This window comes from Polypterus senegalus, chromosome 3, assembly GCF_016835505.1.
Source record: "Polypterus senegalus isolate Bchr_013 chromosome 3, ASM1683550v1, whole genome shotgun sequence".
In the NCBI taxonomy this organism is placed as follows: Eukaryota; Metazoa; Chordata; class Cladistia; order Polypteriformes; family Polypteridae; genus Polypterus; species Polypterus senegalus.
The window spans coordinates 252,976,370-252,999,805 of NC_053156.1; the positions used below are offsets into that span (position 1 = coordinate 252,976,370).

The 23,436-nt window shown below is 38.1% G+C and overlaps 1 protein-coding gene across 1 annotated transcript; it reads right to left on the reverse strand.

Annotated features, from left to right (window-relative positions):
* Positions 1-20,352: 20,352 nt before the first annotated feature.
* Positions 20,353-23,098, reverse strand: LOC120526889. The gene is made up of 2 exons (XM_039749998.1): positions 22,309-23,098; positions 20,353-20,715 (listed from the first exon to the last, which is right to left on the reverse strand). Exons 1-2 carry the CDS (start codon positions 22,906-22,908, stop codon positions 20,377-20,379), a joined length of 939 nt encoding a protein of 312 aa, XP_039605932.1. The 5' UTR covers positions 22,909-23,098; the 3' UTR covers positions 20,353-20,376.
* Positions 23,099-23,436: the final 338 nt, after the last annotated feature.

The following is a 23,436-nucleotide window of genomic DNA, read 5'->3' on the forward strand; positions in this document are numbered from 1 at the left end:
GAAAGCGCGTTGCTAGGACTGATTTGAGGAAAATTTCGTTTCAAAAGACTATCCTACGGAAGCCTTGATAAAAGCATGGTTTTGTGCAAACTGTGCAAAAAGGAGTTTCCATACCACCCAAGCACTTCAACCTTACAGTACCATCTAAATACAAAACATGTTACAGCGAACACAGAAACTGTGTATGCTGTTAGCACTAGCAGTAGCAGTTCGAGTACCAACAAAAGGTGTCGGCAGCCCAAACCTAATGAAATGACTGGCTTCAGGACCAAAATTAGTAAGTCGACATCGGTCAAACACATACAAGCATATTCATGAGTGCAGCTACTTCCAAAACAAAGCACGGTGTAAACCTAAAGTTTAAATTAAGTTCATAGACAGACTGCCGCTGGCGTTTGTCATGCCCACTGCTAATGCGGGATACAAGTTTAATGAGAAGACGCAGGATATAAATGAGAGTTTTGATCACTTTGTAACTACAGTAAGTTAAAATTGCTGTTGAAGGGCTGTGCTTATGCAAATTCCGAGAGACTGTCTTTGTGGGGGGATTGACAGTTAAGGCGGGTGGGGGAGTCATGTCATCATCTCCCCTCCCATTCACCTCATTTCACTCTGAGCTGAGCTCCGCAGCTAACGCAGTCTTGCGGAACCAACTTTGTGACGCTGCCAGCAAATACTCACAGAAAAATCCACAAGTTAATACACACACTGTCTCTAAAGTTTCTCCACACTCTGAATCCTCCAGGCACTACTTACAAAAGGTTACATTGACAACCGTCAATCCTTTTCTTAGCACAAGCACAGCTGAGAATGCACACACATCAGAGCTACAAAAATGTAACAGTTGGAAGAAAGCGCGTTGCTACAACTGATTGGAGGAAAATTTCATTTCAAAAGACTACCCGACAGAAGCCTTGATAAAAGCGTGGTTTTGTGCACATATATATATATATATATATGTATATATATGTGGATGTATATGTATATATACTGTATATATGTGTGTATATGTATATATGTTTATGTGTGTTTGCATATATATATGTATATATATATATATATATATATGACAGCAACACTCATGACAATAACAATGTCAATCATGTTACGTTATTATTAAAATGTTTCCTTTTCTTTTTCATTACTTCTTTAACACACTACTTCTCCACTGCTAAGCGCGGGTATTTTGCTAGTACGACAATAAAACATTGTAGTGATCTCCATCATTCCCTCCAATAATTAAAATAATTAACACAAGAATGCACAGCAACAGACAATAAACAAAATTACTCAGGTGCAAAAGAAATAAAAAAAACAAACAGAGGTAAGAGTTCATGTGCAAATAATTAAATGATTCAATGTAATGTGAGTTTTATTCACAAGCCTGATGGCATAAGGGAGAAAAGATTCTTTTGGCCTTAATTTTCTAGCTGCCATGTTCTTATACTGTAGCGTCTCCCTGATGGTAGCAGTACTGTATGAACAACTCATGCTGTGGGTGGGTTGTGTCTTTAGTAATGTTTGGGGCCCACCTGAGAACTCTTGTGTTATACATGTCCTCTAGCACAGGGAGTGCTGTTCCAACAATATTTTGTGCCGATTTTACCACCCGCTGTAGAGCCTTGTGGTCCTGTGCTTTTCTGTTCCCAAGCCAGATTGGAATGGAGTAGGTGAGGATATTTTCAATTGTGCATCTTTAGAAGTTGCTGTGGATAGTGCTTGACATCCCAAACTTCCTCCGCCTTCTCAGAAAATACAAATGCTGTCAGGCCTTCTCCTCAGGTCCAAGTGAGGTCCTCAGAGAATGACACGAAATTCAATTGTGGCCACTGTCTTAACCTTAATCTCTCCCATGTAGAATGGTGGGTGCTGACCTTTCTTCCTCTGTGTGTCAATAATCATCTCTTTCATTTTGCTTGTGTTAAGAATTACTGTCCTGACACCACTTCACAAGGCCAGCCATTTCCATCCTGCATCCTGACTCATCACCCCTAGAAATCAGTCCAAAGACAGTGGTATCATGACAGGGTCAGGAGTAAAGAGCATGTATAGCATGGGACTCAAAATATATCCATGTGGGGTTTCTTTATTTATGGTTATTGTTTTGGAACTATTGTTCCGTAGCCTGACTGACAGGGGTCTGCCTGTTAAAAATTCCAGGACCCATTTGCAGAGAGTAGGTGGCACACTTAGTGTGGACAGCTTGTTGATGAGCTTAGCTGGTATCATAGTATTAAAAGCTGAGCTATAATCAATAAACAACAATTGGCCATAGCAGTCCTTGTTCTCTAGGTGTGCAAGAACTATATGCAAGGTCGTGCCAATTGTGTCCTCTGTCAACCTGTTTGATCTATATGCAAACTGTAGGGGGTTCATTATGTTGAATATGAATGTCTGAATGTGGCCCATAATGATTCTCTTGAATCATTTCATTACTATAGGAGTACAATGGGCCGGTAGTCATTCAGACAGTTTGCTTTGCTTTTGTTTTTTTTGCAATGGAATAATGGTGGTTGTTTTGTAGCAGGTGGGGATTATGCATTTTAAAAGGGAGAGGATAAATATACTATCCAGAACATCAGTCAGGGTTGAAGCACATGCTTTGAGTGAACATCCACCGATGTTATCTGGGCCAACTGCCTTCCAGGGGTTTATACTCCTCAGAGACGTATCCACATCTGTAGATGATATTGTAAACGGGGACGTTGAACCCTCACTAGCCCCCTTCCTGCCCATTGACTCGGTGTGGGGCTTCAAAGAGGACATAGAATTCGTTGAACTCATCTGGAGAGAAATAGCTGTGGTCAATCCTCTACTTCTGTCTCTGTAGCCTCTGATGTTCACATGTACCGAGTGTCAACATTAGTGTAGTGACCTTCCAGTTTACGTCTGTAATTCTTCTTGGTTGCTCTAATAGCTCTGAGTAGATTGTATCTGTATTTTGTGTACTCCCTGGAATCACCTGAGGCATATGCTTTGGAGCGAGCATAAAGCACAGAGCAGACATCTGAATTGATCCATGGTTTATTGTTTGGATTTGACTAGATCTGTTTAAAGGGTGCAATAAAGGGTGCTTATGTACCTGGAAACTACTAAACTTTATTCCTCCAAGTTAACAGTGGCAACCTCATTCATTGCAGCTATCTCAAAAACATCCTACTGAATGCATTGAAAGCAGTCCTGAATCTCCTGCTCAGGTTCTTCTACCCACACTTTAACAGTTTTCCTTACAGTGGGAATTTATCTGAGGAGTTGTCTGTATGCTGGATAGAGGAATACCAAGATATGATTGGACTGTCCAAATTAATGCCGATACAGCTTTATGTGCCACCTTCACATAACAATACAGGTGATCTAGTGTGTTTTTGTGGTACTTTTTAGCCAATATAAGGTGTCATTTTGCTTGACTTCTCACTACTGTCACATGTAACAAAAATAACATGTTGTTGGTATGCTGGCAACACAGTCCATAAGTTACAATGGTTAAAGTTACCAGCTACTATAAAAACTGCATCCGGGTGTTTGTTTTCTTGTGCGTTTATAACCTTATACAATGTCCCCATGGCAGCACTGGGGTTTGCATATGGAGAAATGTAAACAAACTGAATGAACTCCCTCTGTAAATAAATACTCTGCATCGCTCAAACAGAGTTTAGCGACAGTCTGCATGACTGAGCAACATCGGTTGTTAATATAAATGCAAATTCTCCCAACCTTGAGCTGGCTAGATGCTGCTGTGCATCAGTGCGCAGCAGTCTCTTACTTCTCACTGGGACATTATCCTGGATCTGAGTTCATCCATCTTATTTTTGAGAGATTGAACGTTAGCAAGCAGAAGGCTGGTTTGCCTCCCCTAGCCTTCAGCTTAGCATGTAACCCACCTCTCTTGACTCGCTGCTTCCCCTGGCTGTGTTCTTCACTTGACTCAACCCAGAGAAGTTCAGGTGCAGGAAATAGTTCAGTTACGGCAAGTTTAGAATAATATCTTGAGGTTGTTGTTTACCAATCTCTAACAAATGTAAGACAATAGTAAGAAAAAAAAAATAGTAAGACAAACAGACAAAGGTGGTTGCAGGAGGAGTGCACAGAGATGTCAGCCATGATGGGCATCATCTATTAACTTGGCTTGTTTTTTTAATTTTTTTAATTTTTTGACTGCCTCCCTCATGATTAGTGATGCATCGTCTAATCAAGTTTTCAGTTTGCTTGCATATTGCAGGCTAAAGTAAAATATCTTTGCTCTTTTGCATTTTTCTGAGATAAAATATTTTTGTTTCTATATTTTTCTATATATAGGTATTTGCATGAATACATGACAAATCTGCTTTAAGTGAGTACAATTTTCTCATCCTTGAAAATACAGTTTCATCTCTCACAACTAATTTCTTGTTCCAAAATTCAGTTATGCTTGAGGACAATTTTTGCTTGGATTCCCTTCAACCTTTCAATCACTTGCCGGCAAGCTGCTGTGAACAGAGTGTACCTATAAGTTTATGCAAACAATTTCTTGTTCTGTCCTAATGCATGCAAATGCAATATCCTTATTTGGTTAATGGCTGTATATGTGAATGTCTCTTTAAAACTGACATTGATGAAAGTGGTTTAAAATTATGAACTTGAGGGATCTGTGCTTGCACTCCACTCCAACTTGACATTCACAAACATACTGGGCTAAATGTCTGCTAGTTAAGAAGGTAGCACATATTTTTTAATTCTCTTTTTGACACAACTGAAAATACAAGATTTACCACGTGTATGACAGAGGCATCTACTGTAGGAAGATAGTTAATTTGAAAGCAGAAACTAAATAGTTTTTAGGTTATTTCACAGTCTGCAATATTTGGATGCACGGTGTGCATTTAACTCAAGCAATGAAGTGCCTATAATGAGCAATACCAACTTTTGTCATTAGAACATTAGAACGATGTAGATGAGAACAAGCCATTCAGCTCAACAAAGCTCACCAGTCCAATCCACTTAACATACTCTTCCATAACAACATCAAGTCTAGGAGTAACACATGTTTAATCATCATATGTGGTACTTTCACAATACGTTGTACTTCAGATGCCAGAAAGACTCACTTTTAGTAGCTCAAACAAGGTGTAGCAATGCATACCACAGGCATAACAGTTTTTAAGAGGAAGTTAGTTTGAGTAGCTATAACTATTTAAAAGAATAGTTAAAAGTAAAGGCATTTACCTTTTGAAAATATTTGAAGTGTGTGGAAGTGCTACGATAAGCATTTGTCACCACTTTGGTAGGTTAGTCATGAAACTCTGAAGCATGCCTGGGGTCACTTGAAGGCCTACACAGGCCCAGGTATCACCCAGGTTCCAGCAAAGGCATCCCTGTAGCTACCCGCCACTGTTGGAAAGAGAATCAAAGTGTCTTTAGTAATGATTCAAAAATGTTGAGTAGATGGGATCATGTAGCCTGTAAAAAGAATGAGATATATTTACCATAATGTTGGTAGACGTTGGTGTGCCTGAGGTCAGCATCACTTCAGGTTCACATGCATGGGCAGAGGAGTAAGAGGGCAGATTAATAGAGGGCTTCCACAGGTGTGTCTGAGAGGGCTGGGTGTATGTGTCTGTGTCTGCCACGATAAGACAAAGTGGGGTGGACATTATACCAGATTGGGTAGTAAATCAGCAACCTAATGTAAAACGACATTATGGCTAACAGGTGTCATCGGTTGACTACTGGAATGAGGAAGGAGAACAAATTGTTGTGCGATTGTGTGAACAGTAGGAACTGGCATAGATTAATTTTTTTCTTCATAAATATTTATAGATATACATCTCCTAGTTGTGTTTTTTGTGGAGGTATATATTATTGGGATTTTATTTTGTGGTGCAGTTATTTTCGTAGATACACTTATTGTTTTTTTGGAAATATGTTTCTAATTTTTGCTTCAAAGATCTCTTTCAGAGCTGTGTGTGAATAAACAAAGTCTCTATTTTGTCCTTTTTTGTTTTTTTCTTTTTTGCTTGTGGATCATTTCAGAAGGACTGTGTATTAGAGCTAACATGACACTGAATTATTTTCTCCTGTTAATAAATTGCACCACTGTTTTGGCACAATATCTTGTCTGTTTCTCAACCTCTTCCTCTGATCCTGTTCAATCTCGAACTACAAGATTGTGATAGTATAGATTGGTGGAGCATTCCCACTACACAAGGTATCAAACAGAGGAGGAAGGCTAGTTAAAGACTTTCTCTGCATACTACTGCTTTACATTCTCCTTTAAATTCAAGTGGTGATCCTCAATGTATGTGACCTTAATCCTCCTTGTCTCTCACAGGCCATTAGTTCCATGGTTCAAGGATTTCTATTATGCTCTTCTTGGGTATTTCCACAGATTAAAATATCATCTATGACCCCTATAGCTCTGTTTAATTATTCATATGTTATATAATCCTTCAAATGGAGCTTGATTTAATCTGGCAATAGGCTAAAACATAACCCGTGTTGAAAAGTTTTCACCCAAAATATTAAAAGTAATGCTCCTGAATGATTCTGCTGTGCACTTGATGGACCAGCATACTAACTTATGACATAGCAGAGTTATTTTCCATCAGATTTGTCAATTATATATTCAAATGGTTTCTCCATTTTACCTGTGACACTGACAGCTAGAGGCTCTATGTTTTAAAAGTTTTTTTAAGATACCTGTGAAGAGCATCTCAGCAGGGAAAAAGTGGTCTTTTTAGGATTAATATGGTGAGTATTCAAAATCATCTATCTTAAAACAGAGAAACATACAGTACTGTGCATCCTTAATTATTGATTAATTTATCCTTTCAAGATTACCTTCAGAGAGGTAATTTCATCTTGAACATTTTCCTCTTTTAAATGTTCTATAATTACTTCTGACTGCTAAACAAATCACAAATACAAGTTATTGAAGTGCCAGTAGAACCGCATATGCAGCTGGGACTTGTCTGCTTGTACAAGTGCCAAGATACTTCAACATAGATTTTAACTCTCTGTTGGTCGGCTACTTCTTTCAAAAGTTATATGTTTAAAAAATATGAACAACTAGGTATTCTCACTCCACAGCCAACAAGTAACAAAGTTACATCAATCATTGCAATTTTTATATGACTTGATTTGAAATCTGCTAGCTATGAAAGCTATTTCAGGCACCACAATAATGTTTGGAATCAGCTTTAAACTATAAGGTATTGTGCAAAGCTTTTAAAAAACATGCATTTTATGTACTGTGCTAATAAGTATAATTAGGTTCTTTTATCACTGCAATTTTTAGTTTGACTCACTGTTATAAAAATATTTAACAAACACAAATTTAATATCCAGTTCATTGATGAAACAAATAAAGAGAAATTAAAAATTCTTTGCCTTTTAAAACAGTTAATGCACCTGAAAGGTATGCTTTGGATATTGATGTGACAATCTGTACTTAATTGGAACTTGGTTTGTTTTTCCTTTGTTTTTCCTATGTTGATATCCGCAAAAAGATCTGTCTATATAAGAAATCTTTTTACTATATCACACTGAATTGATAGACAGCTTGTCATTATCACAGTGTCAGTTTTTCTATTTCATCTGTTCTAATTCCAGCAATCATGAATTGCTGGAAATTGCTGGATTGCTGTAAAAAAATATTCCTTTTGTCTTGTTAGTGTCTCTTACTATGTGATTTATTTTTTCTGGTGGCATCAAATGTTATTTGAGATGTATGTTTTACTGTCTACTTAATGACTGTGTGCGTGGTTTTTATTTGTATTAGCTTCTCGGCTGATATTTTTTAAATGGTGCCTGTGCTATTTTATGAAGTCATACCATCTATGTTATTTTGTCAAGTGGTAGTTTGGACCTGACATCAGCAACTTTTTTCCTCATTTTTTTTAAATGTATTCTTAAAATCAATGAGGTCTCTAACCATTTCTATACTCTTTTATAATCATTATGTTGAAATTTAAAATAAGAAAACATTATTTTTAGTTTGGGCATTATACATGCTTTGAGGCAGTTATTTTTGTTTCTCAATAATATGTCATTCTTGTTTGCCACCTTCCTTGTTTTGTAAATGTCTTTGGCCTTTTCTCTGTACCACAGTAGAAAGTGCATATCTTTATTGTATATCTGATTATCTGTTTTATCCTCAAACAGATGTGATGCATGAATATTTGCCATGACTTGGTCAGGTTGTTTGCATTTTAATTCATCTGCATGAAGTCTTTACCAAGATGTTCTTACTAAAAGAGCTTTATTTTTATCTACTGACTCTCATGAAATGCCACATCTTTTTTTACTCTGACTTTGTGTGTTTTTTGGCACATTTTGTACAAGTAATGACTTTCAGGGTAATACAATAAAGACTGCTATTTTTTGCTCTAATTGTGAAGAGGGATTGCTGTACATGTGAACAGTATGACACAGTCTGAAAAATAAGAAAATGGCTTCTTACCATGTGAGGTATTCCAAATTCTCTCATTTCACCCTTAGGTCACCATCAATCACACAGCACAGCAGTTGCATGACTGTGATACATACAAAACATTCTTTAAGCTTAAGGGTGACTCATGTACTCAAGCACATCAGTGGAAATAAAGGGGAACTGCACTGAAGACTAAATCCAGGAAGCACTTCACGTATGTGGTGTTATGGGTCCACAGCTTGGAGAAAACATCAAGTGAAGTTGTGACGGAATCTGGAACAAACTACCAAGTCGATCGGAGAGAGAAAGGAAAGGAGGACGGAGGTTACCGGGAGCAGGAGAGGAAGCAGGTCGGTCAAGAGAAGCGCCGTGGGCACATGGAAGCTGGGTGTTAGGCCGACAACCGTGTTTGTGTTGATGTCGCTCCCGCTGGCGAGCAGGTAAGTGAAGGTGAAAGCGACGAGCCGCAGAAGGCCGCAGAAAGGCAGCGGAAGTGGAGGCTTGGTGGCAGTCCTTGGTGTAGCGTCCTGGGTCCAAGTCTCGAGGCTGGGATAGCCAGGGATAGGTCTCCAGTTGAGGAAGCAAAGCGTCTTGCCTGCTGCGTGGCCCAGATAAGCTGAGGCGCTAACAAAAAGAACACCGGATTTGTTTTTGTTTTAAAGACAGGATTTTAACGTTTTAAGGATTGTTTTTTTCTATTTATTGGTTTTAACCTCCACGTGTTCGTTTTATGGATTATTTATTTAATGAATTGTGAAGACCTGCACTATTTATGAACACTGTTATTGTTGACTGTTTTAAATAAAAGCACTTTTGCACTTTCTACCTTCCCTTGCTCAGTAATTTGCCTCCATTGACTAGCTCATTCGGCAACATTATCACGGTGTTGGGTTACAATAGCAGAGTGTGGAGCCAGAACCCACATCGTCACAACGTAGTTCAAGAGAAACCTGAACAACCTTTAGGAAGAATCTGGATGAGATATTGGGACAGCTTAGCTATTAGTTAAACAAACAGGCTTGATGGACTGAGTGGTCTCCTTTTGTTTCTAATAAATTAGGGTTAGGGTTAGGGTGTCGCACTTTACCAGATGTTCCAGTTGTAGGACAAGGTATAATAATGTGTTTCCAGTCTAGTTTTAAATGGTGATTTTTGAAATATGTTAGGAACATACTGTTGAATTATTATTGGTTGTTGAATTATTGTTATTATTTTTATTTTAAACTTTAACCTGTACTTCAGCCATGTTATTTTGTTTGGCCGTTTCTTATGGTGTAGCCATCTTGAACCTATCGATATGGCACATTAATGGGTACATTCTGTGCAATATACTGTATAATGTCATCATGACTGCACTAAAAAAGAAAACTGCAAGCAGTTAGAATTCAACCTTGAAGACTTCAAATGAAATGGCTATCGAGTAGAGCATTTGAACTAACGAGAAATATTTAGGAATTTTTTAATTCTAATTCTAACAATTCAGGTTCAACACTAGTATGATCTTTGTACTAAGTAAAAGACCTATTGATTCCTGGGTTCAGACCATTGCTTACATGCTTGTTTTAAACAAAGACCTGAAGTATTCACTTAGCTCCTACCTTTCCTTGACCAATAGATGAATCAGCTCTTTCTGTCTTTGCACCTTGAAGGAGACCTTTTAAGGCAGACACAACCTTTATAAGAGAGGGTTGTGGAGTGTTTGTTGCTTCACCATTTAGACTATCACAACTGCTGTATATATTTAAGCAGACTAGTGTCTCATCAGTGTACGGAAGCCGAGAGAGGACGAGCTATATCGCTATTTTTTAAAATTGTTTTCTCGAGAAAACGGAATAATTTTATCGAGATCTCGAGAAAACAAACTTTGTTTTCTCGAGATAACGGAATCATTTTATCGCGATCTCTAAGAAACGAAACTTAACCTTTGCTCCTGGCGGGCTTGCTATCATAAATCACAGTATCTGATGACAACGATAGTAACCAGAAACCTCCTGTGATACGTACACAAATGTAAGTCTATTTGCAAAATGCAATTTTGCCAGCTGTGTAATTAGATGAACTGTTGTATGTCTGCTTTGGTTTGCATTCTGGCAAACTGCAGCGGCTAACTGAGACTGCATTTTTATTCATTCAGCCGCACCATGGATCCGTTCATCATTGCACTTAAAGACAGAGGGATACCGGAGGAGAACCTAAACCAAATGGCACAAGACAAGGTCAATTTTCAAATATCTCCATACTTTACGTTCGACTTTGATTAAGTTAACTAGCTAAGTGACGGCTATACTGAAATGAATTTACCGTAAATCTGTTATGGGAAATATTGTGAATAGCTCATTAAAGATTTGAACAGTGCTGAAAATCATGTGCTGAAAGTCATAACTACTGTCAGTTCCGTCCATGGACGGCAAACTGGAGCAGTAGTGCGTTCCTTCATTGAACGCCATGATTTCGAATTTTAGAACGCAAAGTGTCATCCGCCAGACGCATATGGCGTGCGATAGCCTTTACAGTCTGGAGTCCAATTCTCAAAGGCTGCAAAGAATTTTAAAAAAGCATTAGATGGAAATTATATTGTCTCAGCATTTTCTAAGTTTGCTTCTTATGGGAGGAAAAAAGTCGAACAAAAGTTCAAATTTCTACACAACCATGAATGATACAGAACAAAATTCATATGCAGCCTATGCTAGGATATGTGAAAGATCCCTGGAAAGGTCTGTCAGGCAAAGCTTGACAGCTGTAGGAGAAGAATGATAAAGACATTTTATATAATAATAATAATAATAATGTTATTATAATTCATAATAACAATAATAATAAAGTCATCATATGTATTATTTGATTAATGATCCTTTTGGTCAACTATATCTTAAGTAGCATATATGACCCATAGATATCATCAGCCCCTTTCCATCTATCTTCCCTGGCGCTGCTCTGCTTCACCTTCATTGTTCTAACTTTTGCCTGGATGTAAACAGATAATCTGTATAATCTGTCAGTAATGGAGACAAGCCACCTACTTAAATCACAACCACGTATGCTTCACCACATGCAAACATGTGATATGCCTCACAATCAGGATATAAAAAATATAGGAAAAAGCCAGGCAACAGACAACAAAGATTATGTTAAAAATCTGTAGTCAGATTCCTGGTGTCATATTTAAAAAACAAAGAACCTGTACCAGAAAGCAAACTATGTAGAAGGAACAAATAATACGTTCTACAAGCAAATCATCAGCTATTTAGCATGGTGTGGGTTCTGTTATGGAACTGGTATCAATGTGTTCATTGATGTCACTGCTGAGCACAGCAGCACAAAAAATTACTTCAATGTTTATCTATCTTTTGAACCCCTAACACTGAGAAACTTTTACAAAAAGGACTGTAGCTTCCAGTTCAATTGACATTAAAAGAGTTAGCTGTTGTCACCTTGCCATTGTTTAAGTTCAAATCCAGTTTGCTGGTTTGCATAGCATAAACAACAAAACCTGTGGAATGTCCAAATATTTTGTCTAGATGGAACATGGTAGTAGGTGTTATGTATGGTGCATTTTACTTTTTATTTATTTATTTTTAAACCAGACCATGATGTCAATAAATAATATGGTATATGACATACACATGCCTGGCATACACAAGTAGGAGTACTCTGATGTTGCACATCTAGGTAGCTGATGTTTTGCAGATACTGTAAGTTTCTGTTTCCTGTTGTCTTAAGGCCTGCACTAAACTCCTGTTAAAGCGATCCAGTGTGATTTTGAGGTAAATAATTATTTTGGTTTATGTCCAGACTTTACAATTTATTGGTCGTATTCATTGTACCAATCTTGGTGCAGGGTAGAAGGGTATAGGTTTATGGGCATTGGTACTCCTTTTGGAACAGATGAGACCTGTTCACACTGTGACGGGTTACATCTGAACTGGAGGGGCACCAATGTATTGGGGAGGCGTATGTGTAGGCTAGTCGAGGACTGTTTAAACTAGGGAATGGGGGGGCAGGGAGTTTAGGACAGGCCAGGTTTAGATCTATACATGGAAGAACAAACAATGGTGTAGAAATAAAAATGCATAGTAATGTAAATTCTAAGCAAACATTTAAATGTAGAAGGAGTAACACATTAAAAATAGCTTGCCTTAATGCTAGAAGTATCAAAAATAAGGTAAGTGAGTTGGAGTTGTATGTAACAGAGCATAATTATGATATTATAGCAATAACGGAAACCTGGCTAAATAACAAAGATGGGGATGAGTGTAACATAGAGGGATACACATTTTTTAGGAAGGATAGACAGAACAGAAAAGGAGGTGGGGTTGCTGTTTATGCCAAACAGGATTTAAATGTAAGTCTTAGTTGGATGATGAGCCCCATCTTAGTGAGGACATGTGGCTTCATCTGGAAAATATTAGGGAAAAGGTCTTATTTTAGGAGTGTGTTATAGACCACCCAATTCAGACAGTAATTTCAACACACATCTTTTAGTAATATCAAAAGGCAAGTTTACAGGGGGATATTATAGTCATGGGGGACTTTGATTATCCAAATATTAACTGGGATAACCTTGCAGATGGAGGAGCACAAGAGCAGGAGTTTATAGAAGTTATCAGTTACTGTTTTTTAACACAGCATGTTAAAGCACCAACACGGGGTGAAGCCTGTCTGGATTTAGTATTTTACGAGGTGTGGCAGAAAAGTAATGAGACTGATTTTTTATTTACCAAAGTTTTTATTTTTTTCAAACATCAATGTTATCCCCTTCAAAGTAGTTCCCTTGGGCAGCTACACACCAATGGAGACGTTGTTCCCACTGTTGGTAGCAGCGCTGGAAGTCTGTTACACTCTCTTGGATGTTTTCTAAAGTCCCGAAATGACGCCCTTTGAGGACATTTTTCAGTTTAGGAAAAAGGAAAAAGTCACACGGACTGAGGTCAGGTGAATAAGGGGGCTGGAGAACCACAGGAATGCCTTTTGAGGTCAAAAATTCTGTTATGGAGAGGGCAGTGTGACATGGGGCGTTGTCATGATGGAGCATCCATTTGTCTGCAATGTCTGGTCTCACACGAATGACCCTTTTTCTGAGCCTTTCAAGGACGTCTTTATAAAAAACTTGGTTGCTCCAAATTCCGCTGTTCCATTTGCGTGACGCACAACCAAAAACACAACTTCGCTAATAGCAGTCACAAAAATCACGTAGTTAACGGAAGGAGTTGAAACTCGCACTGAGCTATGGGAGGGTACTGATACACGTGCTCTATCAAGGACAACAGCGCAGCGTTGCCAGATCGCTTGCAGTGTTGCCAGTCTCATTACTTTTCTGCCACACCTCGTATAATAATCAGGATAGAATTGAGGGTGTAGAGGTGATTGAACCACTAGGGTCACGTGACCATAAAATAATACAATTCTCAGTATTTTGTAAGAGTACAGATGCAAAGACCAAAATTGTGAAGTTGAACTTTGGTAGGGCTAATTTTGAGCAGATGTGACAAAGTCTAAGTAGGATAGACTGGGATAAGCTTTTAAATGTGGAGACAGTCGAGGAGCAGTGGAACAGGTTTAAAAATGTTTTACATGTAATGCAGGACAGATAGATACATACCTAAATTTGGAATTAATAGGAAACTAAAAAACTGTACGGTGGATTAATAAAGATTTAAAAAGGAAAAGGAAAGGAAAAAACTACTTTATAAGGCATATAAGACTAATGACTACAATGTGAATCATAGCGCATATGAGAACATGAGGGCAACCATTAAGAAGGAGATCAGGGAGGCTAAAAGACAGTTGGAGAGGAATATAGCAGATAAGGCGAAAGAAGACCCCAAGAAATTCTTTACATAGTAAGAGAACAGTCAAGGAGGAGGTGAAGAGCATCAGGAATAGTAAAGGGAATTAAAAGATACAGACAGTGAAATAGCGGATGCCCTAATCTTACATTTTTCTGAGGTTTTTACAAGTGAGCAAGTGGATAACCTGCCAGAGGTAAACGCGACTACTAAGGAGGTACTGAGGGATTTGGAAACTGTAGAGAGAGAAGTGCTGCTCAGATTAAACAAGATGAAATCAAACAAATCACCAGGCCCAGATAATATTTATCCTCATGTTCTTAAGGAGGCTAGTGAGTACATATATAAACCCTTGACACATATTTTTAGGAAGTCACTGCTCACTGGAGAGATTCCAAAGGACTGGAAAATGGCAAATATCATCCCATTGTATAAAAGGGTGACAGGGAAGATCCAAGCAACTATAGGCCAGTAAGCTTAACATGCATCACAGGAAGATTAATGGAAATAATTATTAAGGATAAGATTGAGCAACACATGGCAAGGACAGGAGTTATTCTGAACAGTCAGCATGGGTTCAGAAGAGGGAATTCGTGTTTTACTAACATGTTGGAATTCTATGAGGAGGCAACAAAAGGTTATGATCAAAGTGGAGCAGATAAGATTATTTATCTGGACTTTCAGAAAGCATTTGATAAGGTGCCACATGAGAGGTTGGGCATCAAATTAAAAGAACTGGGAGTTCAGGGTGATGTTTTTAGGTGGGTGCAGAATTGACTCAGACACAGGAAGCAGAGGGTGATGGTGCGAGGAACCTCATCAGAACTGGCCGATGTTAAGAGTGGTGACCAGCAGGAGTCAGTGCTTGGGCCGCTGCTGTTTTTAATATATATAAATGATTTAGATAGGAATATAAGTAACAAGCTGGTTAAGTTTTGCAGATGATACCAAGATAGGAATTAAAAATGTTAGGTTTGAATACACAATGGCCGGTCGGAAAATCGAGAGTACACCTTATGAGAAGGATTTAGGAGTCATAGTGGACTCCAAGCTATCGACTTCCCGACAGTGTTCAGAAGCCATTAAGAAGGCTAACAGAATGTCAGGTTATATAGCACCTTGATGTATGCAGTACAAGTCACAGGAGGTTATGCTCAACCTTTATAATGCATTGGTGAGGCCTCATCTTGAGTACTGTGTGCAGGTTTGGTCTCCAGGCTACAAAAAGGACATAGCAGCACTAGAAAGGGTCCAGAGAAGTGCAACTAGGCTGATTCCAGGACTACAGGGGTTGAATTATGAGGAAAGATTAAAAGAGCTGAGCCTTTACAGTTTAAACAAAAGAAGATTAAGAGGTGACATGATTGAAGTGTTTCAAATTATGAAGGGAATTAGTACAGTGGATCGAGACTGGTATTTTAAAATGAGTTCATCAAGAACACGGGGACACAGTTGGAAACTTGTTAAGGGTAAAGTTCGCACAAACATTAAGAAGTTTTTCTTTACACAAAGAACCATAGACACTTGGCATAAGCTACCAAGTAGTGTGGTAGACAGTAAGACGTTAGGGACTTTCAAAACTCGACTTTGTTTTTTTGGAGGAAATAAGTGGATAGGACTGACGAGCTTTGTTGGGCTGAATGGCCTGTTCTCATCAGAGTGTTCTAATGTTCTAATTGCTTAGTTATTTTGATTACTGCTATCAGTAGCATTCTAAATGGAACTTTTCACCTAAATCCATGTTCCAGATGTGCATTTTTTAGATTTTACTCAGCATAGTTTTGCTTAGTGGAATACCACCAAAGTATTATTCTATAAAATTCACATTGAATACTTTTAACTTTTGTATAATGGCTTGGTATACCTTAGGTTACTATGCTATACAGTACATTGATTGATGATATATATATATATATAAAATATAAACTTTTTTCTTTGGATAGGTGGACCTGGAGGTTGTCAGATTGATGGATGATGGCACACTTTCAAAATATATTCCTCATTTTGGAGACCGTGTATATGCAAGAAATTGGACAGATTCATCTTCAGCAGCTTCAAACAATGAGGAAAGGAAAAGGAAACTCATAGAACGTCTGCGATCAAAAATGAAACTTCCAAGCTTGTACCCAGCAACAACAGGTTCACAAAGTAATCCTCGTCGAGCAGTTGGTAAGGGGAACAAGAATGCTGAACGAAAAACAAGAAAAATAGAACTGGGTTGGATGGTGTATCAAAATGGTAACTTTAAGCAGGTTAGACGACCAACTGGTGGGGGCACAAGAGAGCTCATTGTCAGTAAAGATGATACTGTGAACAAAATTTTAGAAGATGGGAAGCAAATATTCTTTCCTAAGGGAAAATCATCTAAAGGAAGAGTTGAAGACTTTGACTTCTCTTTATGTATTATGGGCTCAGAGGAGCCCTTAGATGCAACTCTCACAGTTGGCAGGTTGTATGATACAACTTATCATAAATTACTCAGGTTGTACATTTGTTCAAAACCCAAAAAATATGATGATTCAGTAAAACGGGCGAATCACCAGAGAGATTTGAGACAGCAGTGGCACCCCCAGCAGGATCTATCTCCCATATCTTCATCCCATAGCTCTCTGTCCTCAGAAAGGCCTTTTACTTCCAGTCCATTAATGACTGCAGTTTTACCATCTGTTACCACCACTTCAAGATTTGATCAAGAAGTTATTTTCCTTGGTGATGACGGAAACTTGTCCTTGGATGTTCTCTGTGACACTTTGATTTATCAGCCTGCCCCTGAACAGCAAGAATCAGAAAATGATATTGAAGTGATTGAAGACAAAGGAGATCAGAAAGATGAATCTGCTTTTGAGCAAGTGGTTTCCAGCCCTGCTGGTGATAACACAGATTGCAGAATATTCCATAATATGATAGACATTGTTGGTGAACCTGTAACTGAAGTGCAACCTTCCGAACATTCACCCACAAATAGCAACTCAGCTGCTTCACCTGAGAGCCCATCAGCAGTACCTGATGTCATAAATCCAGAAGCCAGGTCAAACCATGCCTCCCCAAATACTTTATCTGCATCTTTCTATGACAATGCAGAGAATATAGCTGAGAAGCAGACCATTGCTATTCGCAAAGTTCATTGTGTATCTGACATGATTCAGACATTTTCAGATGAGAACATACTATATGCTAATATAACATTTGAGCGTGTGCTAGAAAATGGACAGTTGGAGAATGGAGTTGGGCATGGGCTTGTTATGGACTGTCTTACTGACTTCTGGGGCACGTTTTATGAAACAAGAACATGTGGAGCCACATATAAAATCCCCACTTTGCATCACGCTTATCAAGAACTGGAGTGGAAAGCTGTTGCCCGAATCTTGGCCTTTGGGTGGCAGAGATTTCAATACTTACCTGTTCAGCTTGCTCCACCATTTCTTTATGAAGCTCTTTCCATATCTTCATATACCTGCAATCTAATGGAGGCATTTTTCAACTACATTAGCCCCACTGAGAAGGATGCACTGACAGAGGCTTTGAGTGATTTCCGTCAAGCTGATTTGGAAGAGCTTCTTACCATTCTGAGCAGTCATAACTGTACCTCTCTGCCAACAAAAGAAAACTTGCTGACCTTGTTGAAAGAAATTGCACACAAGGAGATGGTCCAAGAACCAGCATTTATAATAAAGTGCTGGCAGCCAGTCCTGAAAGGTATAGGAGAGTCTTTGAGTGGGAAGACACTGGAAAAGATCCTGGATGATCTTCAACCAAAGCCAAGAAACATCACAAAATTCATCCAGTTTCCAAAGTCAATGTCACCAATTGAGAGGACCACATCTCTTCACCTTCTAAGATTTGTCAGAGAGATTGATCAGAAGGAGATTGGACTGTTCCTTAGGTTTTGCACAGGGTCTGATCTTTTTCTGGCAAAGACCATTAATGTTACATTTAAGGACATGTCTGAATTTACTAGACCCCAGTAGCCCATACTTGCAGTTGTGCCCTGGAACTAGCATGCAGCTACAGCAGTTTCTCAGAATTCAGGTCAGAGTTTCTGTCTGTGTTAAAAAGTGGAATATGGGTCATGGATATGGTATAAAAAATTTTTGATCAATTGAAGACCTCAGAATGGCCACATGATAAGATACTGCAGGGATGCAGGCCTATACATCAAATAAGGAGCACAATTATACATTGAACTGTGCTACAGGTGTCTGAAATATAATTAACATACTGCTCCAAATGTTTTATAGTGGATGCTGTCTTCCTGAGGTACTTTATACACAAATCAGTTACATATGCATTCTGTTTGTTTGTCATCGCAACAAAGGCAACATAGTTCCTTCAACAAGAGCCAAACTACTAAATGTTATTCTTCATAGTTCAACATAATGCTCTTTAATGCATTACTTTGTTACATATTGCATTTTGTTACCTTTACAGATCAAGCAAGTTGTTTTGTTTACACAAAAGTTCTTGTAGAACAACATAAATGATGTAATTATTAAGTATTAATATGAAAATTCATCACAAAGTTCACATGGATTTTGTCCATCTAATTCATATTTGTATTTCTGTTGTTTGATCTTTGAATTTTGTGCACATTTTTTCCAGAGGAACTGTTGGAAAATTAGTTTTTTTTTTAAATGTACATTTGTGTTTCACATTTAACAGCTTTTCTTTTCTGCAGGTCTATTGTGTGATATGATGTCATGTAATGAGGAAAAAAAAGATTTGAGGAGAAAGCATTTTTCTAGTTTTATATTTGCATTTTATTGTTTTTTATTACAAAAATAAACACAATCTACAGACATCTTATTTCCCCAAATAATAGGGTAAGAGTATATTGATTTCAAATATTAGTTTTCAGATTTAAATATGTCAAAAAATTCTATGCCTTAACCTCCAAACTGCTTTCAATGACCAGATTGTCTAGTAGTGTAGATATGTATTTGCATGCTGATTGAGTCATGGGGCATTACAAAGAAAACAAAAGTGGAGGAAGAAGAGTGAAGTTAGAACAAATGAGGTAAAATAACTTATTTCTGCACTTTGGGCATGCTGTTGACATTCACTCAGATGTCTGAAAGGGAAGGTTGCTGCAAATTCAGCTCGTCCTCCATTCAGCCATCAGCAGAAGGGAAAAAGAAAATAATATTTGTGTTTTATTGTGTTATAAGATCATCTGTGGTATGCACCTAACACAAAATGTACTAACTAAAGTTTTAGTTTTTTTCTTGGGGATAGGAAGAAATGTCAATATCAGCTGTGTATCTGTTACCTGTTACCTTCACTGTCAACTCTGCAGACCACCATGGCAGACTGCTTTGCTGAACCTTTAATTCAACCCAACTTACCACCAATACAAGGCTTCCAAGAAGTGTCCTTTGTACCTTTAAAGGGCTGTAGCTAAGGAATGATCAATTGAAGCACTGAGCTTCCTAATAGCAATAGGACAAAGACACCGAGTTAAGCTTTTATTTAAAGTGATTTATTTCCATAATGACAGCAAATAAAAAACGTTTATGTTCATAATAACACTAATGACAACAAATAAAAACAAGTATAAGTAATACAAAGATTATACAATTTGGGTGGGTTCATGCATCTTTATTCAGTCCCAGATGTCAGTTTCTAGCTGGCCCAGTTCCTTAGTTATTAATTATATATCATTAAAGTAAAAAGTTAAAATAAAGATTTCTTGCTGTAGATTGAGCTCCTTTACAGGTGTTCAGCAGCTATGCAAATAGCAAGCTTCATTTAAATGTCCATGGCTTCTTTCAAAATGTCCATGTTTACAAATGAGCTGGGCTCTTTACAAAAAGTGTCAGAAAGCAACTGAATTAAATGTTCAATTTTTGCCACAAACTGAACAATTGAACTAAAGCTGATTTCAGAACTCTTTCTGAAAACAGTCATAATTCATTCAGTTATAATTCATTCATTTTTCAACTTTCCCAAAATACACTACACTTAAGTTCAGCACAACTAAATTTTCAAGGTTAAGTCATTTACCTGAAATCTATCAATAGCAAAAGGTTAAACCATAGTAGCAAAACAAACAAGAAAAAAAAATCTAAAGGAAACATACACACTCAAAAGAAACACACATAAATAAAACAGTGAGTATAAGATCCTTTATGGACATATTATTACGTATATTGGTGTGAGTACATCAGGGAGTTCTGACTATTCTGGTTATGACAATATTTCTCTTACCAAAGGCCTAAGTTCTCTGTATAGCCTAGCAGCCTCAAGAGCAGTATAACTAGATTCAAGATGGTGTTCCTCCATTAGCAAAACACAGAGTTCATGAAGATCTGGATCACAGGGAATACCAGTTTTCCAAATACAAACACCCTCTTCTACAATTATATCCAGTTTGTCATAGTCAACTGGATGGAGGTAGTCCTGTGCTTGGTAAAGTTCTGGTGCTTGGTACATGAGAAAAGGTCTGCCGTGAAATAAATCACGACCACTCCCACCTGGCCTGATCCGATGGTTGTTCCACATTCTGACCACAGTATCTAACTCCCTCTGCAAAAAATATTCAAATTAGTCAAATGTGTTACTAATCTTCTCAGCACAACCCCAATACACAGGCACACATAGACAGAGGTAGAAATTATTGTCCCCCGAAAGAATATTGCTCTGGGCTGCCATATAATGTTAAAAATCTATAGAGAATGTAAAATAAATTACGCAAAAGGAAACAAGTATTTTTTAATTTTTTATCTATTCTATATTGTTTTTTTTATCATAATATTATTTTCCATAGGTCTTAGACAGTTTAGCAGTCAACATAAGGCTGTAAATGTGAATGCTGTTAATTTTAGAAAATTTCACTAGTAAAAAAGAAATGCTAATATACCCTTAGCTTGGGAGGTACCATGGCACACATTGATTTGCACTGCCACAGATTCAGCATGCTTGTTTCAAATCCAGCACCTGATTGTCTGTGTGGAGTGTACAGTATATGTTCTCCCTATGTCTCTGTGCTTTTTTTCTGGGTACTCCATTTTTCCTTCCACATTCTTGAACCCATGTGTTGTGATGTACCAGTACCCTGTCCAGGCCCTGTCTTGAGCCCAGTTCTAACATTATAGGCTCTTGCTCTCCGCTCCTCTGAACTAGAGTAACCTGAGAATGACTAGGACTATAAGTCGGCCAGTGTACACATTTACTTTGAAATTGCCATGAACTTTTGCCAAAACCAAAAGTCACTTCTAAAAGACCATAAAATAATATAAAGTTGAATTGTGCTATCATAGGGTAATGCGTTCTACAAAGTCTTCATTTATAAGCTGAAATGTCTTTCTTTCCAGAGTTTGATGGCAACCTTAAACAGGGGCATATTTAACAGACGCTTTTTTCAACGTAATCTTTGAGTACTGTTCATCATTGTGTCACTGCGGTCAGTTCACCATATAAAAAGGAGCGAAGCTGATTAAGGACTCACCAAATAATCCAAGTTAATTTCCTAAAATGTATGATTTTACTGTAAGAATGTACTTCAGACGTTCTTCGCGTTTAAGTAAATAAAGATCAGTCAAGTGTCTTCTAAAACGCAGTTTAAACATACAGCAATACGCGCACCACAAGTCTTAGACTTTCCTGCCGCACTTGAAACAGGTGCACTAAACAGCAGATCAAATTGCGCAATTCAGTAGCTGCATGATGCATGCATGAGAACTTAACAAAACGTAAAGTGTAAAAAAAAAAAAAACACTAAGTCCCTACATAACAAATTAGGCACAATTACTTAACAATAATTTTACAAAGACGTTGAGATCGCTTACCAGATAATGTGATGAATAGCTAACTCGCAATTCCACGCGTGTAATTTTATTCACTGAAATGTTCGTGGGTCCCCATCCAGCTGTGAACCCTTACAATCATCACCACCTTTCACATCAATAGGTATGGCTCAGCAAACATATATATTTACCCAAAAAAGGAAGGCCGCCAAGCATATATATTTAAGCCTAATCGGCACATAGATGGGCTCATGGTTAAAGCGTAAAGGCTACTTGTAATAGTATAGAATTCATATGTATACTTAGCCAAAAAGTTACTATGGTGTGTGTGTGTGCGCGTGTGTGCGTGTTTGTGTGAACGAGTTCTTCCTACCTGAATGACGTCAAGAAAGCAGAACTGAATGAGACCTTTGTCAACCACGTCACCATTGAAGTCTCCCACAGACTGAAACTCTAGAAACAAATCTCTCCAGTAGTCCACATTTTGCCTCCGATAGAATCCCCACCACCATTCAATCCTCTGATTTGCAGTACTTCTTCCTTGAAGAATAGCAGGTTCAGAAAGTGTACCGTTTTCATCCTCACGTAGAAAACGCTGTAGTCTGTTAACGTGCACATTTTCAGTACCGAGATCGGATCTGATTATTTTTGGGCAGCCCCCCAACTCAATGACAGCACTAATAAAGTAACCTGCAACCACTTCAGGTTTACTGTTAGTGACGTTCGCTTGCATCCAGATGATATGGCGTGAGAAGCCATCGATGCATCCGTTTACTGCGATACCAAAAGGTGTGAGTTTATCATAGCTGTCCATGTGCCAAAGGTAATTTGGTCCCGGGACACGGTAATGCCTTCTTCGCAGTCTCCTGCGTCTCCTTAGCTGAATGCCTTCTGGGTCCAAAGTTGATTGTATTTCATATACAAGATCTCTAGTGACTCTTAATCCAGCTAATCGACATCTCTCTGTCATCATACGGTATCCGTGGAGTTGCCCAGGGCCCGTTAACTGCTCTGCGATGTGGTGCACAATGGCATCAGGCTGGCTTAGATTGCGACGCCTATACAACTGAAGCCTTGCTAACCGTCTTCTTAAATGACGCACACTAACGTTGTTATTTTCTAAACTAAGACATAAAGATATTTCAGCCTGCGTCAGTCCTTGATTAAACAAAAATGTGACGCGATGATCAATACAGTTCTGCTCTTCTGCCATTTCAAACCATTTCTGCCATTATTCCATTATCTCGAGAAAATAAAGTTCGTTTCTCGAGATCTCGAATAAAATTGTTCCGTTATCTCGAGAAAATAAAGTTCGTTTTCTCGAGATCTCGATAAAATTATTCCGTTATCTTGAGAAAACAGTTTAAAAAAATAACGCTATACCACGTCCTCTCTCGGCTTCCGTATCAGTGTGTGTATAGAAGTGCAATTAATATTGACTATCACACAACTGTAGAGGGAACATTTTTCCTTTACAATCAAAACAATGAGACACACTATA